This window comes from Typha latifolia, chromosome 6 (assembly GCF_019914945.1).
Source record: "Typha latifolia isolate L0001 chromosome 6, TyphaL0001v2, whole genome shotgun sequence".
Classification (NCBI taxonomy): Eukaryota; Viridiplantae; Streptophyta; class Magnoliopsida; order Poales; family Typhaceae; genus Typha; species Typha latifolia.
This window is the reverse complement of record NC_133091.1, coordinates 13301776-13320002: the sequence shown is the minus strand read 5'-3', so window position 1 is coordinate 13320002 and position 18227 is coordinate 13301776. Positions and strand designations below refer to the sequence as shown.

Sequence of the window (18227 nt, the reverse complement as noted above, 5' to 3'; positions counted from 1 at the left end):
AACGGTCAGGATCACGCTGTGTAAAGGCCGCACGCAAACTTCCAGCTATTCGGAGTAGATTGTCTGCATCCCCGAGTGCAGGAACCACTGCTGCAAACCATACATCCATATTTACGCGTCGAGGAGCTATTGGGTCCCCAGTTGGCCCTACAGTTTTTACTGTTTTAAGTCGTATAACTAGTGGGCCCGACTGTACGAGACTTACGAAAAAAGAAAAAAAATTGGAGTGCTCATTCGTGTGGTGTCCTTATAATAAAATAAGCAGCCCACATAATTATTAACTAAAAGTTTTTTCTCTCTCTCTCTCTTTTCTCTTGTCTCTCCTCTCGTCGGAAGAGCGGTCTCTGTAGCGAGTAGCGAGGAAACGAACGCATCACAGAGAGAGAGAGAGAGAGAGAGAGAGAGAGAGAGAGAGAGAGAGGGAGGGAGGGAGAGAAGAAACCACAAGAAGTCCATTCCTTCTCTTGCGCGATCGCCGTGTCGCGCTTTTAGGGTTTTGTTGGCTGCGAGCAATCTCCAATCGAATCGCGGCTGATCGGCGCCGCCGATCGCCGCCGTTGATTTGATCCCCCGGGGGTTTCTAAATCTTGTAGCGCTTAAAGAGGAGTTGGAGTGGAGTTGCTTTCTTTCTGGGTGCGATTTGTGGGGAGGGGGAGGGGGAGAGCAATTCTGATGCTTTCAGTTGGGAGAAGTAGGAATGGGAAGGAAGGGAGAAGGTTAGGGTTTGGAGGAAGAGGCGGGATGGATAAAAACGAGTTTTCGGCATGCGATGATTCGCTCGTCGACCCGGACGTCGCGCTCTCTTACATTGTGAGTCCGTTGATTGCTCCATATTATTTTGAGTTCTTGATAACTTTTGGTCTCTAGTATGGGTGAAAGATGACACTTCTATTTTTTTGAAGCCCGTAGCATAGTCAAGATTAGAAGAGTAACCCGTAGCATAGTCTTGAAGCCCGTACCGTAGTCAAGATTAGAATGGCAGTGTTAATTTCCTGAACAAAATTATGGAAATGGTTGGAATTCGGAAAACATTGCATTGAAAATTGCCTAAGTAAGAATACAGAACCCTTTGCATTTTATTTTATTTTATTTTTAAATTTCTGTGCAGATTGTTGTCTTCTAGGGATGACCTTTTCAAGTTTCTCTTTTCAAGACCACTTTTTTTCTTCAGGAACTCTACAAAAGATATTCAATAGTGCCTTTCTCCTAAGCCTGATAAATATGCATCTATTAGTTTCCCTTTTGTTTGGGAGTGTTGATAAATTTGTGTTCTTAGGACTTTTGTCTATTGAATTTGGAAGAAGATAGTTTTAGGAGTCATAAATCATAAATGGTCACAGGATACACATATATGCACTTCGCAAAGTTGGGTGACCCTCATTGTTTCCTTTTTTTCCTTCTGAGGAGTATCTTTCTTACAAAACCAGCTTACATTGATTTCAGGATGAAAAACTTCAAGATGTATTGGGACATTTCCAGAAAGACTTCGAGGGTGGAGTTTCTGCAGAGAACCTGGGTAAGATGGCGCACAGTAGCGAGTATTTATTATCTCTTCAGTATCTAAGGTGTCTTTGGATGACGGTGTCCATGTATTGATCTTTGATAGGAGCCAAATTTGGAGGGTATGGATCATTTTTACCAACCTACCAACGTTCTCCTTTGGTTTTACCGCAACCTAGGAGCCCATCTAAGGAGGCGAACATAAATGCCTCAAGATCTCCTTGTAACATGTCATTGGAGGTATGTTCCTTTTAATTTTCCCTCTTGGTTCTGCAATCTTATTACCTGCTGATGACGAATTTAATGTTGACTGATAATGTTTTCTTCCAGGGTGAACACCAGACTCCGTCGGTGGTGATAAGATCCTCTAGTTCCCAAAATAACCTTTCAGCAATAGTGCCGCCGGTAGATGATTCAGGCAGAAAGGGCAACTGTATGAGTATGTGCAGTGAAAGGACATCTGTTCCAGATCGGCCGTATGATTCGCTAAGTAAACCAGTTAATGGTAGTGATCAGAAGACTTTGAAAGTTCGCATCAAAGTTGGTTCTAATAACCTTTTGGCAAAAAATAAGGCTGCTATTTACAGCGGTCTGGGCCTTGATGTTTCTCCATCTTCATCCTCTGAGGACAGTCCAGATTTGAGCGATGGGCTTTCTAATGAACTTCGTGATATGCCTGATGAATCTCCTCAGACCATTATCAAGGTTAACTTTCTTTGTTTGTTTACTCATGAAAGAGTTCCTAGTTTTTAAGGAGCTTAAAATGTTTCTTTCGTAATCATTAAACAGATCATGGCATGCTTTTCGGTTCCTGAAGGGGTTTTGCTCTCACCACTCAGAAGCAATTATCTAGAGTTGACAGAAAAGGTCGTTCCTTTTATCAAAAAGTACAAATCAAGCATGTTTTCCAAGAGTGCCCCTGGAACATGTGAAGTTTCTACTGATATGACTCTAGTGAGGGACATGAAAAGCAAGATGAAGAGAAGAAAGCATGATGCAAAGAAAGGGCTGTCTGCAGATGTGAAGAATTCAGGAGGCATAAATTGCATTAGCACAATCTCTAGTAGTGATATTGACAAGGATATTTCAGGAAGACAAGGTCTTCTTTCTGACCACTTCGACAGACAACTCGCATCCAATTCAAGAATTGTTGAGGGAAAAGAAGACTTTCCTGGAGCACCAGCAGAGGGGTATGGTAGAATGTTAGAATACTCAAAGGAGACAGAGGACATGTTAGTGAAGGCCAACACAAGCATGCCTAAAACTGTAAGGGACAAACAAGAATTGATGGAATGTACGGGAAGTAGTAAGGTTGGAAAGTCAGGAGATGCTAACACACATCAGAAGGGGAAACTGAAATATAAAATAATGCTAGAGAAGCCATTGGAAGGAGAAAAAATGATTAGCTATAATGACTCTCATCTTGATCCACAAAAAGAAAACATGGCAATAGTTGAGAAAAATCTTGATATAGACAATGCTGATTCAAAAGGATATAAGATGGTGAAAGACCAGACTGTTGGATCTGTGGATAATGTGATATCATCTGATAAAACTATTTCATATCAACAAGGAGGCAGGGGCAAATGGTCTAAGGAGAAAAGTAAACAGCAGGGAACTCAAAATAGTGCTGCACCATTGGTGGAGTTCTCAGAGGATATGTGGGCTATTCAATCTTCTGAAGAAGTGAAAGAAAAGAAGAAAGTCTCTCATGCAAGAGCAGATCAGCTCGTGAAGAAAATCAAAACTAAATCCCATAGGAAATTGGGTAGTGACTTACTGAAAGAATCTCGTGGAGAAGTAATTGGGGGCATGATGGAAGGTGGAACTGGTTTACTAGAGGTACAACATAAAGAAAAAATGAATTTTATGTACCCTGAAAATGAGACGGACAGTAAAAACATTGATAAACATCAAATTTCTGAGAATTCTTTTAATGAGCCAATGCCCTTGCCTTCAGCATGCAATGATGCAGCTCCAGCACCCTCTGCTGCTGTCGTAATAGAGGAACATTGGGTTTGTTGTGATATATGTCAAAAATGGCGTCTCCTACCCTATGAGAGCAACCCTGATAATCTTCCAAAGAAATGGCATTGCAGTTTGCTTAACTGGCTGTAAGTTTCTCCTAATTGCATGCATTATTCGTGTACTTGGGCATGATTTTGACTTTCTTTTTCATAGCTGCTCCGTTTTTTTTTGCTGGCCAAATATATTTATATGTCAGCTAAAGGCACAAGTTTATAAACTAAGCTACTGTCTTGCAATACTTATTTCTATTCAAAAAACATTATTCGTGTTTTAGTTTTTTTCTCTTTTTGCTGATTATTTTTTGTTTCTCTTCAGCATTTAGACTTGTAGTCTTTTATTTCCTAATCTACGAGTATTTTTATGTAGACCTGGATTGAATAGTTGTGACATTAGTGAGGAGGAAACAACGAAAGCTCTTAATTCACTGTACTTGGCCCCTGCCTCTGAACTTGGCATTGTTTTGGGCGGTCATCATGATGTTGCTTCCTCAAGCATAGCTAGGGAAGGTGGGCTGCATCTTACTCAAAGGCTTGATTATACAATGCCAGGTAACACTACTGCTGGGAAAAAGAAACATGGTTCCAAGAATGGATCTGCTGTAGCTAATCATTCCAACGGTGCAAATTCTGCAAAGAAGAACCAGCAGTCCTCTATGGAAAATAATATTCCACATGATGCCAATCAGTACACTTTTGAAACAAATTCATTGAGCAAAGCTGGCCTGGGGCATGGGAGTAAATCAATGGGCTTGACTGTAGAAAAGCAGATGATCAAGCACAAGGAGAAGCATAAGAACCTAGGATGCTATTCAGATGGAGGTGCCATGCTTCCTTGTTCATGCTCTTTTCTCCTTCATTTTTTGGATACCTATGTATTTTCTTTTGCTTTATCTATTAAATATTTGCTTGTGATATTCACATTTTTAGTTTTCTTCGTCTACCGTAACACAAATATATTTACTTTGGTACAGGAGGCATGGAAAAAAGCAACAGCCATTCAAAATTAAAGAGCAAAAGAGTTATTCATCAAGATGATTTTAGAGCATCTAAGAAAATCAATAAAGAAGACTCACATTATCTTGTCAGAGATTGGAACACTGAATCCGATGTAGCTGGAATGGTGGTCCCAGACATGATAAATGTTTCTTCTGCCAAGGCAATGGCAAAGAAACACAGCAATGTTTCTTCCTGCAAGGAGAAGTTCGAATCAAAAGGAAAATCTGCATATAGTAAGAGGTTCAAAGATGAAGATGAAGCTTTCTTGAATGAGGAGAACAAAGAACATTTTAGCAGGTCAGGTGTGGAAAGATCCGATAAGATGGATTTTTCTACTAAGAGAAGAAAAGTGAAAGAGCAGCAGGAGATTCAGCACAGTGTGGCAGGTCAGCAGAGTAGCCAGCACGTAGTGGACAGTCTAATTGTTGCTAAAGAACATTTTAGCAAAGAAAAGGTCTTAAAGGAAAAGAAGTCAAAGATACCAAAGTCTGATAGTAAGGTGCTTAGGAGGGATGTGAAACATAAAAATGGTCAAGCAGCTGGAAAGAGCCAACAACATCCTCCTCGAGAAGCATTGGACTGTACAAACTCTTTGAAGAGGGATGTGGCTTATGTACAAGCTTCTACAGCAGCTACTTCTAGCTCTTCAAAGATTTCAGGCTCCTGGAAATTCAAAGTCTCTTTTCTGGAAGCAAGGGGCTCTCCAGTAGAGTCAGTTTCTTCATCTCCGCTGAGAAATTGCAACAGCGAGATCCTCTATAATAAAAGAAACTTTGTTGGAAAAGATGAAGCTGGTTCATCAGTCCTGGGGAGCCCCAAAAAATGTTCAGATATTGAAGGTGACTGGGAAAGCAACTGTAATGGAAAGTCCAGGAATGAAACAGCTTATCTTGTCCAACAAGTTTTAGAATCTCCTAGATCTGGAGAATCTGGGATGCTAGGTTCTTCAGAAAAGGCTTTACGTGATGATTTGCCAACACATGAGGCTGAAGAGGTAAAGGTGGTCAGTGACTATAGGAATCTATTAGATCAAGATAGCAAGTTTGTTGGTGAAGCGCCAGAAAGAAATTATGGTCAAGATATTGATAAGCTGAATGATCACCAATGTCTGGACAGTTTGAGTCTCTCAAAGTCAGGAAAGATATCATCTTCCTGTTCCAAGGAGAAACATAGAAGCTGCAGATCTAATGTTGATGTTGGTAAGTTCAGAATTTCCGGATCCTTTAGTGGAAACAAGGATCCTTATTTTATGGAGAATGGTGGCACCTGTCTTAGAGAAGCTTCTGCCTGTACTTCTGAGAATAACAGTCATCCTGAAATACTGAGGGCTGAGGACTATAATGTTGTTGAGAAAAACAAGAATGATGTATTGGGGAAGAGAGACCACAATGCAAAATTTTCTCGTCTAGGTAGAAGAGATAATTCATGTTCTGGATTTCAAGAAAGTTCGGTTGCAGATGGCCCTTCCTCAGATCATGATCAGCCTAAGGATATTAATTCAAGAGCAGTAGCACAAGAAGTTAAATGTGGTGTCTCTAGTCATGAAGAAATTAAACCATTTCTATATTTCCAAGGTAAAATGTTCTCATATCATTATGTTCAGATCATAATGATCAATCAGAATTAGAATCTGGAATTGATAATTCACAACTTACAGGAGATAAGCAAGGAACACAAGACCTGGGCCCTCAAGTGGATTTGTCATCTGCCAAGGAAAGAAAGTCAGAACTGTACTCCACTGAGGAAGTAAATCTTTATGCACCTAGCATGGTGAAACAGTCAAGAAAGCCTAACATTCTGAATGGAGTTCAATATAGAAGTTCGAGGCAACCAATGCCTAATCCTCCATACACTTCAAGTCCAATTAGAAGGGATAGTCATTCTGCCGCAAATACTGTCCTGAAAGAAGCTCGAGATTTGAAACATACAGCTAACCGTTTAAAGGTTAACATTGTCTTTTTGTTATTTTGCTTTCTGTATGCAATCTTCTTTTACTTGATTGATGAGTTTCTGGGTATACATTATATCTTACAGAGTGAAGGATCAGAACTTGAAAGTACGGGCCTGTACTTTGAGGCAGCCTTGAAATTTCTTGATGTTGCATCCCTTTGGGAACCTCTCAGTTTTGATAGCTCGAAACAAGGGGATGCAGCTCAGTCTATGCAAATGTATTCTGAGACTGCAAAACTCTGCGAGTAAGCTTTAGTTTATGTTAAATCATGGTGTTTTAGTTTTCCAAGTATAGCTGTCAATTCAACAACTTCACTTTCACAAAGTGCGAACCAAATTATATCCTTTGGCCAATGACAATAGGAAATCCTAGTATGGGATACAATTTTCTTCTGATCTGAAAGATATTGTTCTTTGTGATTATGTTGAAAACAACCGAGAATTTATAAGTTATTATAAATTATTAAATTCATCATCTTATGTTGTAACTTTAACTTCCGCTGCTGGATTAGTTAAACATAGCATATGCTACTGGCAAGTTTCCACTTTCCACAAGCATGTTTTCTTTTTGGGTCCTGCTGATTAGACGTCCTTAAAGGTTCTTGCAATTAAAGCAATAAGTAACATCTAATTATAGTCACCTGTTTATTTATCTTCATTTCGCCAAATAAAATTTAAAAGACATTTGATGAATGGTTTTCTCCTGGTCTGGAAATTTAAATTTTGGAAGTATAGTTGTGCCACGTCCATCTACGATGTACAACTAAGAGCTAGAGCTGATGCTTTAACAACCCAAATGCATATAACATGAGAGGTAGGATGTTTAACTGCAATTCTTGTAAATATGGGTTTCTGGCCTGGATCTTTTTAAGATGTGGTTGCTCCAATTTAGATTACCATAGTGCAGGAACTCAAGTTCACAAAGTTTGTTGCTGTGAGTGAAGAGATCGAGACATTCATTTTGTTAGAACTGAGAACTGAAAAGTGAGATTGGTTGGGTCTTGTTGGTTCCATTTAAATTGTATCCAATTAAGGTGTTTGTCCAGTCAAAGGGAGGTACATTTTGTTGCTTCTCTCAGGGAAGCGTTAAACTTGGACTAGCATAGGAGGGGGCCCAGCATCAGAACTCAGAGTCCAGTTCTTGAAAAGCGGTAGTCCTTTAGGTTGTTTACTTCAGGCAGTTTGAATGGTTTACAATTTCCAACTTCACTTCCTTGGAGACAAGTACTTTAAAGTCCTACTTCCAGTCCCAAGTCAAGTTCAAGAAGCTCAGGGTGCAAGCAAAGGCATGCACACTGTTTTTGAGAAGATTTTTCTGAGTTCGGAGTTCCATTGCCTGCATAATTTCGAAATTATGAGCATTGTGAACTTGAGCTCTGGCTTTTCTTTCTTTTTGTGGGTCTTCTTTCTCTTTTTCTTTTTCTGTGTGTTTGTGTCTGTGTACCTGGACTAATAAGTTGGCTATGAAGGTAAAGATTCCCATCTCTTTCCTATAGATTGAGAGCATGTTCTATTATGAGAATTCTTAGTTTAAGCTGAGTACTTGTCAGTGAAGAATCTACTGATAGCATCCTAGTCCAATATTACTATTTCCATTTGATATGCATATACTTTTCTTAAAATAGAGGTGATATTATACTATATTGCAGATTGTTGAGGTATTAATGGTTTAAAAGTGACACCTGATGCTCATCTATTTGGTTATCTATTGCTTTTGTTGACAGATTTTGTGCCCATGAATATGAGAGATACAAGGAAATGGCTGCTGCTTCTTTGGCATTTAAGTGTGTTGAAGTGGCCTATCTCAAGGCTGCATACTACAAGTATCCTGGTTCATGTAAAGATCTATATGAACTACAGACATCTCTACAAATGGTTCCACCAGGTTACTTGAATATCTGCCAGTTGAACTTTATTTTTCTGCTACTGTAACTTCTCTATCTTAATGTTCTACTAATTAATTAGAAATAATAGGCTGGCATGGTCTCCTGCTTGATTTATAATATTGGTGTTTATTATTATAACTAGAGAAATTTATTAGAAAATGAGAAAATAGGATTGCTAGTCCAAAATCCTCTTAGATATTTGTTTTTTTTTCTTATCAAAAGACATGGCAATAGTTAACTCTGTGAGTTAATTTTGTCTAGAATTATTATTCTTGTTGAGGTATAATCTTTTTTTTTTTAAACTTTTATTCTGTGCAAGATGCATGTAACAGAAAGCAGAAAGTCAGAACAAGCTTCTCATGGAATAAATAAAAAAATTCGCTGATGCTTAGAGCTTCTTGTGAGTTCATGCAGGATGTTGTGAATTCAGTAAATTTTCAAATATGTTCAAGCTGGGCTATTTCCCTTCTTTTTTATTTTCTTGAAATGTTTCTTTTGGCATTCAGACAATACTTTGTCATCCGTATGACAATTTCTTCAATGTTCTCCCCTCGAATGTTATGTGGTCATTATTAATCTGTCATTTATTCTTTTGTCCCATATACTTACAATTTCCTGTCCTCCTGTGGAGCTTGATGCAAAATGTTGACATTTTCATAATTTTACTGTAGGTGAATCACCATCATCTTCTGCCTCAGATGTTGATAATTTAAACAACCAGAGTACATTAGGTAAGGCTGCTTTAGTGAAGGGTGTTAATTCTCCTCAAGTTGCTGGCAACCATGTAATAGCTACCCGTAACCATCCCCACTTGCTGCGGTTGCTTAACTATGTAAGTTGCTTTTTTATGCTTTATAGCTGAGATGTAGGACCCAATTGGTAGTTCTCTTCATTTGTAACTCTTACTAATTTGGACTCATTTCATGTACTTATGCATTTAAGAATGTAAAATCCACTAAGCCACTAGTCTAGAGCTACCATATGTTGCATGCCCAAATTCTTCTGTTAGCTTTGTAACTGAAATGAGGATGTTAAAGTGGATGTGTGGCATTACTAGAAAACATAGAATAAGGAGCAATAATATTAGACAAAAGTTGATGACCAGCAAATTATGCGAGAATATATTAAAAGACGGTTTGGAGTTTGGACATGCCTAATCTAGGCCACATACTCGAATAAAAGGTTCCTCACTTCCTTGAGAGGGAGGGGAAGACCGCAACTTACATGGTCCAACTTAGTAAGAAAGATATAAATAGCACTTTATTTGACACGAACCATTGCACTAAATAGAAATGAATGAAGAAGGGCCTGTATAGCCAACCCCAGATAGTTGGGACTAAGGCTTGGTTATTGTTGCAATTTCTTCCGATAGCTCTTCACGATATTCTATTTGCTATGAGAGCTTCATGACACCTTTGTTTAACTTCTGTTAGGTATTTTGTAGTCTGAAAAATTGACATTTTGAGAACATTAGATGCTCACGATTGTTGTGTTACCTATTAGAAGTGTCATAAATTTGCTTCATGAGAATTTATTTTGGTCTTATCATTTGGGATACCAGGTATGCTTTTCTTTTAATTGTTTTTATCCAGTAGTACAAAAAATGAATGCTATAGAACCTGAATCCCATATGATGACTGCTCTTAAAGAATCTGAGATATTTATTATTGGGAAACTAGCTTCTTATAAGTTATAACCAAGAAGGAATTACTGAAAAATAGCTTAGCATAACTGGTAAAGAACCTTGGTTCTTAATGTTAGTCAAAGAATGGGCATGTATAGTTTCTTATGGAGTTATGTTTGTTAGGCAATCTTCTAACAGTGTCCTAAACATACTAGACCTTGGCTCCTCCTGAGCTAGGCTTGGCTTGGAAACCAAACCTAGATTCCGTTTGCCTCACCTTAGACCAAACGGTTCTATCCTGTTAAATTGTCACTTTAATTTTTCTTCGAAGTGAGGTATATCAAATTATCAATGATATGAATGTGCATTATTATTGATTGATGATTAGTATGAGGGAGAATCTAAGGGTGTTTTCAATTGATCTGATGACAGACAAATGATCTAAATTGTGCATTCGAAGCAACTAGGAAATCACAGATTGCTGTTGCTGCCGCTGGTATCAACCTTCAGAAGGATGGGCGCGATGGAATTGCTTCAGTAAAAAGAGTTCTTGATTTCAACTTTCACAATGTTAAAGGGCTACTGCGACTTGTACGCCTTTCAATGGAGTCTATTACTCGTTAATTTGTTAAAGATTGAGGAAACATCATCCCTGTGAATAGATACTTTGGGTGGCCATTGTCATCATGAGTTGACAAGTATTACAATTTTCACTTGTACGATAGCATTCCTTTGACCAGAGAAGGGCTTCACAAAATTTATCTGTAAAATGTGTACAAAGAGAAAGTTGCCAATTTTGTATTCTTTGCAGCCTTTGGTGCTTTTAACATGGATAATAGCATCAGCTCATTGATTATAGAGACATTCAAAATTTCGTAGGATTTTATTTTTTCATTATTTGGGGACATTACATGCAATGTTTTATCTCTTTCTTTGAGAAGGAATATTAGCTTACAGGAAATTGATCAAGTGTTCATGCTCTCTTTTCCTGTTATTGTAAATTTTGAGAAACATAATTAAGCAGTCAATCATATATAGATCAGTTTCCATGAAGTTCAGCTGGTTCTGCAATGTGAAAACTGGATTCAAAATCTAAGCACAACTGGCATGGCAGGTTGTGCAATTTCCTTTTTCTCTCCGTCTTGTGTTCCCTAAGAAGTAAAGTGATTTGTTTCTGTTTTCGTATAGAATTACTCAGACTTGCTACTAAAGAACAATTAGTTGATCTTTGCAGGTTGTTTTAGAACTTTGGTAATCCACAAAAGTATGTTAAATGACTATATCTGGAACAGATTTAAGCGGTTTAGACTTCAGAATATGTAACTTTTTGTCCCATTAGTGCCCACAATCATGTATTTAAGATTCTAGCACTTTTGGATGAGATAAATGTTTCTGAACCGGAAGAAAATTTCTTACAGTTTTGCAGGGGATGCGAGTTAAATATCAACTCATTCCGCTGACAGAAACTCTGAACTAGTAGTTCACTTCCATCATTTCACTCAAACAGGTAAGACTATCTACTTAATTTTTCTACACTTTATACCTGAGAAGATACCGTCCAATATAGGACATTTATGGAAGACTAAGGTGAAATATTTAGGAAGAGGAGGAATTAGTGGAGTTACTTGAAAAGATAAAAAGTTAAGGATCTAGAAGAAGCAGTATATGGAAGCTAAAAGGTAAAGACAAAAAAATTTAAAAACGAATATTCTTATGAATGAATTGAAAATTTTGCTAGTCTAAAATTTCTTCATTGATACTAAAATAAATCAAATTCAGGTAAAGGTCTAGTATTCTTCTTGTAATTCTCTTTTCTTGAAGTTTTAAAATGTAACGGTTAGTCTTCAATTTTCGTGGATATCAATTGTAAATTGATCACCTAGTAATACTGGTGTGTTTATCCTTGTTGATTTGCAAAAATGATAACAATTATTAAGTTTACTCTTCTCGTCTATTGATGCAGGTTAATCCTGATTTATCAGAATAACCCATTTGATCCCAGGATTTGCTGGTTGTGGTTCCTTGATTTATTTTTTACCTATGGACTCTTAAACCATTTCTCACCTTTTATTTTCTGTAAGCAAGATTCTTTTGAGCATTGATAAGTTACGGATCTTATTTGAATGTGAAAATAAGGGAGTAAATTTTTGCTGCTGCTTCCAACAAATTTGAAAGCTTAGTCACATTGGATGTACATTCTTATGATTTTGAACATCTGGAGTGTGTGGTAACAACACTGTGATGCATCAAATGGTTACAAGATTTGAAATACCCTTGTAATTAATAAATCTTTGTAAACTAACTTCATGTTCTAGAGGCTTGTAATATCAACTAGTGGCCAGTAAAATAGTCTGCTCTGTAAATTAAGATTTGTAATTTTAATATGTTAAAGTGCTAAAGGAATTTGTCACGGAAATTTCATATTCATGTGGAATGGTCACAGGAGGACCAGATTTATGCTATAAATATTGTAACTGTTTAATGGGTTATCAATGGTAACATGCTGCATTTTCAATTTAGATGTTTGAAGACCTTTAAGGATGATCAATTCTTTTTACCTGAATACTCAAACTTGATGCAGTTCTTACAAGGCATTGACCTGTACTTGTGCATCTGCCCTAGTGTATGTTTATTTCTGTTGGATTAAAATCATTCACATTTGAATTTTGGTTTTTGGTCTGGTTTTATGTATGAGTAGAATCCGAATCTAAATTCAATCTGATTGTTGTTTGGCTGGTAATGTAGGATATTTGGCAGGACAGGACAGTAGCTCATTAGTAGCTGGTTGATAAATCACCTTAAAATTTCATCACTGCATAATTCTTGTCAGAGGGCCATTGTTGATAATAATCTCCATTTATGGTCATTAACTTTTGTCTATTTGCTATTCTCAGGTTGCAGAGAGTAACAAGTTTGAAATGCAATGGCAAGGGCAACTGAGATTTACCTGCAATAGAGTAACAAGAATAAATTTGTTTCTTGATTTGATTCACTGATACTGTCCCCATACAATTATGGTAGGAAAAAAAGAAAAACTTTTCAAGTCAATCTTGGAATGGATGAAGCACTACTCCAATATTCTGGTGCTCCAGCTAATGACTGCTATGTTACCTTTTCTTTTGAACAGTTATTAATTACTAATTTATCTCATCGTACCACATAATGTAACTCTTTATTGAATGATGTGATATATGATACACTGCTATTACTTTTGGATTATTCTAATATTGCTTTCGAACATAATAAAACCCTTGAACTCCATATTTTTAGGATGATACGATAAAAATTGTGATGCAATTTTGCAAATGTCTATCTCATTCTCTTTAATTTAAAGGAAGTTTTTCATATTAGAAAAATGTATTAAAAACATTTTATCTGTCCCTATAGTTTGACTAAAATTAGTTTACCTCTCAAATTTTGTTTTGTATTACCCAACCTTTCTTACACTTTTTCCAAATATCCATCCAAATTTTTTTTTTCTTTGGATATATATTTTTAATCTGTTGGCAGTTTTTGTAAGGAGAGCAAAGTTTTAAGGAGATGATTTTAGTCCTGAATAAAATGTATTTAACTCTAGAAAATATTTTAATAAATCTAAAAATACCAGTGGGGTGTCATATGATAATTTAAGAAAATAGAAGGGTCGGATTACCAGTAGACAGTGGTCTATAGAGGGCTGTAACCATAATATTACCAAAATATAGGGGGTTAATTGGAAGTTTCTATTTCCAAAAAGGTATTAGAATGCAAAAAGCCGCCTTTCGAGGCAAAAGGGTTATCTTCCTCTCCAAAAACCCCACTCTCCCTCGTCTCTACGACTCTTACCATTAGAAACGAAAGCTTTCTCATGGCCTGTGCAATCTGCAGGCTCTTCTTCTTGCCCTCTCTCCTTCCTCATAACCCGAGAGCCGCCGCAAAGGAGGTAATTAAAGCAGTTGGAATGTTCGAGCCAAACCCGATTCGTTTTTCTTTTTTTTTGTGTGCTCTCTAACTAAATTTTCTGCAACTTAGTCGCCTTAGAATTCATACTTCAGATAATTTTATGCAATTTAGTTCACACTCACCTTGAGTGTTGCTCGTCATCTAAGTTTTGGAACTCTTTTGGTGGTATATGTATTTAACAAGTATAAGCATTCTCACGCGCATATGTGGTTTTGAACCATATTTTTCCATTGTTATATTATCTTGATTAGGAAATCTAGTTAATGGGAGCAGAAAGGCTTAATCTTTTTGTTGTTAAGGTTTTGGTGCAATCTATTAGGGTGAAGTATAGTGGACATTTTACACTAGTGCTAGGTAATTCTTACTTTTAGCCAACTAGGTTTTCTCTTGTTCTGACTTCTGAGTTACCGTGTTGTACAACATTATTGATAGTTCTAGACAGTATTCAATCTAGAAGTTACATGATTGCCCTATCGATTCTCAAGGAGATAGATATAGATTACTTTGTAAAAAAAATGAAGCTTTTACCCTCCTATTTAATATTTATAATGTTGTAACACTAGTGTTTCGATATGAGAATTACAATTGAACCTTTCTCGGATGTCCCAATGGGCTTATAGTATTTTTGTCTTTTAAGGATATCCGTGTTCTTTTGAGTTATTTAATTCATGGAGTAGTATCTTGCTTGAATTTGGTGGTTGTCCTTCTATGAGTTCTATGAATCATTGCAGGGCTACTGCAGTAGTGAACTGTTGAGAACAAAATTGTTATATCAATGATAGGGGACTTAAAATTATAGCTATCCTGGCGATAGCTATATCAAAGGGCTTGTAGTGATTTCAACACAGAATTATGAAAGATACTAACTAGCTTGCTTTGTTTTGCTTACAGAAACAGTTAATCTTTACTAAGTGTTATATCAAAGGGCTTGTAGTGATTTCAACACAGAATTATGAAAGATACTAACTAGCTTGGCTTTGTTTTGCTTACAGAAACAGTTAATCTTTACTAAGTGGTTTAATGGCTTTACTTTACAGAAATTTTTCCATATTTACTGCATATCAGTGTACATACCTGTATGTTTTGCAATATTTTGTTATAGACATAAGGATTGTTTCAGATGGAGCAATTCATGTTTTCCCACCTTACAATAACTTTAACCTTGGGATCCAGAATTGTGCTATTGAGTCTTTCAATGTAACATTGTTATCTCCTGGGCAGCTTCATCTTCTCTAAATGCATATAATTGAAATATTGATTCTACACTGGTTTTATGCATGACTTTCTATCTCAAGTTGTCTTCTTTAATGTTGTCTTGATAAGTAATTCAATTGATAACTTGATTCATGTATTTATAATAATAGGCATTTGACTATTGACGGTAGCTATGCCATATAGTCTAACACACACTACTGTTCCGTCCGCTTGTACAGTTCCATACCAGCAAGGTACCTGAATGGGTTATGCCTGGGATATGAAATCCTTGGCTTGATGAATGATGAGAACATTATGTTCTGGCCATATTTGGATGTCCAAAGAGGAAAAAGCAAATATAAAAAAAACATTATTTACTTTGGAGGAAAAAAAAATCTCTAGGGGAGAGGTTGGGAGTAACTTTTAAGCAAGAAGAATGGAAAGGTTGTATGGTTTGACCATTTGAGATAAACTCGAATGAATATATCTACATGTGCAAAGGTATCTTTTACTGTCCTGAAATACAAGATTCAAGATAATTTGCCTTTCCAGAATGCTGGATTTAGATGTCTTATGACAGATGAATAAAAGATTTAGTCAACTCGTTTCTATATTCCAAGACCTAGGGAAATCAATATCTTGTATAAATAATGGAGGATGCTCTGTTAACTCCTGTTATCTATCAGTCAGGCAATTACAGAATACGTATTCTTTTCTTCTCTGATTTGCATAGTCCTGCATTTGTTATGTACTTCTAATTTCTTACCCCTTAACATGTGCTCTTTTTCTGTAAAGTTTCTGCATGTAGTTAGGTTAAAGCAGATAGCATTTTGTTATCCTTGATTGCGCTGATAAATTCCTAGACTCTTCTGGCAGGAAGCACAAGTTGTAGAAAAAGTACCACATGAAGCATGCGACTGTAAGCCCCTGCTCTTATATCGGCATGTCCTGTCCTTAAATGTATAAACTCGCCTTGACCCTTATCTGCACATATGTTTGCAGCTTTGAAGTACTTCAAACAAGAAAAGTGGATTAGTTTGAAATTTGGCAAGGACATCGGATGCTCTGCTAATATAGTGATGCCAAGCAGACATTTTTGCATCGCAATTGGCACTTGTTTGGCCACAATTTCCAGTGGAATTATATCTGGTTATTGGATGGGGCCTGATGTTGAAGATGGTTGGGGATATGTTGAAGCTGCCGTTGATCGAATTTTTTGATTCCTCATCTGCAGATTTAATTAGCTATAATGCTTCTCACTTCTCCTGCTACATGTAGATTCACTGTGCTCTAGTATTCATTTTAATGAAGCTTTGTTTGGTCTGTGCATGAGCAGAAGATATGCCCTACTTGCAGGTGGCCTAAAGATGGAATTGCCTTGTGAATTCTGAAGGATATACTACATACACATATCTGCCCTACTTGCTAGCTTGGAGTACTTTTGATCAGGGATTTGATTATAGATCAGTCGCACAATCTTGTTTATGGAATGTTAACTCCTGTCAATTAGCATCAAACACCTCTCATCGGCCTGCGAAGATGTTTGGAGAGTAAATCCTTCATTGCTTGGTGTTGCAAGTATGGCTGAAATAGTTTAGAGTATGTTGTACAGGTTGATATCTTTGCTTTAGTATTCAATAGAATCAACATATTAATTCATTCGCATTGAACCTTATTTCATCTTCTTCGATAACATGCTATTAAGCTCAGATACTCACGGTCTTGGTGCACTGCCTTCCTCAATAGTGTCACCAGATGCAACTGCTTTCACTACGTCAGGGAGGATAATAATGAGACCATAAATCAAGTTACAAGTAATGAGAAATGCTTTGGATCCTTAACAGTGTTTTTATAAATCCCCGGGATGAATAGAATATCTTACATATTAAACCTTCGTCCGTATGTGAAATAAGCAATAATTGTATGCCAGTATAAGCTTTTTTTAAACTAGTATAGTAATTAAACATTAGTTTATCTCAATACTAGTTTAATAATAATATCTACTTTCTTTCCTCTCATCTTTTATCTAATATTTTTATACTTGTTAATTACTATTTTACATTGTGAACTGTCATTTCAAATATAATAATTATGCTACTGTATTATTTACAACCAAACATCATACTAATCTAAACAGATATAAGTTTTTTATATCAATTTTGAAAAAAAAAAAAATGAGCATAGCTAAACTAGTATAGTAGTTATTCTACAAGTGAAGGAACGGCTTCTCCTCGTTGTCTTCGCCTTCACCGCCGCCGCTACTACGCCGCCAGAATCCGGCTTTCGTCGGAAGCTCATCCGCCCCACATCCCAACCTCACAATTGGTCTCCACCCACCACCACCGACGTAACTATTCCATCGCCATCCGCCCTCCGGTCCACCTCCGCCTGCTACTGCTTCGACTCCAAATACGCTTACAGCATCGAGAACAACGACGGCGACTCCATCTCCGACGGAAACGCGCGAGTCGAGTCCGTCTCCAACGTCGTCTTCGGGTGCACCCACGTCAACGGGTTCACCGCCGGGATCTGCATTGTTCATCGCGCAGCCTGCGCGTCTCACCGGCGGGAGGTTCTCCTACTGCCTGTTTTCGGCCCGTGACGGCCGCCCACGGCCACGGCATCATAATCCGTCGGCCGGTGCAGTCGCATGACTCGAAAATTCTTAGATATCCTAGCAATGGTGATTACTATTTAGACTTGACAGAATTAGACGAACTTCAATCCATTAGATTCAAAGAGCGACAACCACAAGCACTAAAGAAAGCCTTGTTAGTTCTTGCTAATTATATCATACTAAAGACGTTTATTTTAATTTTGTGAATACCAAAACGCTAGCAAGTTAAGAAGAAATCTCAAATTTTGAAATATTTATAGATAATAAGAGACTCAATATGTCAAAAATATGAACTTTCTATAAATTAAAAGTTTCAAGCTAGACTCATAGAAGCCTAACTTTACTTGTTCTCGAATATAGAGTTTTACATAGAAAGATACGAGCAAAATAAAACTTTTCCTAAATAGATTTTTATTACTTAATATCCGATTAGCACTCTCTAGCAAATTTAATTAAGAAAAGAGTCTAATCATGTGATTAGAACAATTCAT

At 37.1% G+C, this 18227-nt stretch overlaps 2 protein-coding genes across 3 annotated transcripts; both read left to right on the top strand.

Annotated features, from left to right (window-relative positions):
- Positions 1-279: 279 nt before the first annotated feature.
- On the top strand, positions 280-11036 carry LOC140790708 (cysteine-tryptophan domain-containing zinc finger protein 3-like). Its single transcript, XM_073140910.1, has 12 exons — positions 280-810; positions 1444-1516; positions 1607-1740; positions 1831-2205; positions 2290-3614; positions 3895-4346; positions 4499-6097; positions 6181-6467; positions 6558-6718; positions 8198-8358; positions 9031-9191; positions 10416-11036. Exons 1-12 carry the CDS (start codon positions 673-675, stop codon positions 10605-10607), a joined length of 5058 nt encoding a protein of 1685 aa, XP_072997011.1. The 5' UTR covers positions 280-672; the 3' UTR covers positions 10608-11036.
- A 2725-nt stretch (positions 11037-13761) lies between these two features.
- LOC140790945 (uncharacterized) lies at positions 13762-16794 on the top strand. 2 transcript variants are annotated; one of them, XR_012109493.1, is made up of 4 exons: positions 13762-13905; positions 15996-16038; positions 16122-16393; positions 16476-16794. XR_012109493.1 is itself a non-coding variant. In XM_073141265.1 (3 exons), exons 1-3 carry the CDS (start codon positions 13831-13833, stop codon positions 16337-16339), a joined length of 336 nt encoding a protein of 111 aa, XP_072997366.1. In that variant the 5' UTR covers positions 13762-13830; the 3' UTR covers positions 16340-16794. The 2 variants fall into 2 exon arrangements, 1 of the variants encoding a protein (XP_072997366.1); XM_073141265.1 differs by having other exon boundaries at positions 16122-16794.
- The last annotated feature ends 1433 nt before the right edge of the window (positions 16795-18227 follow it).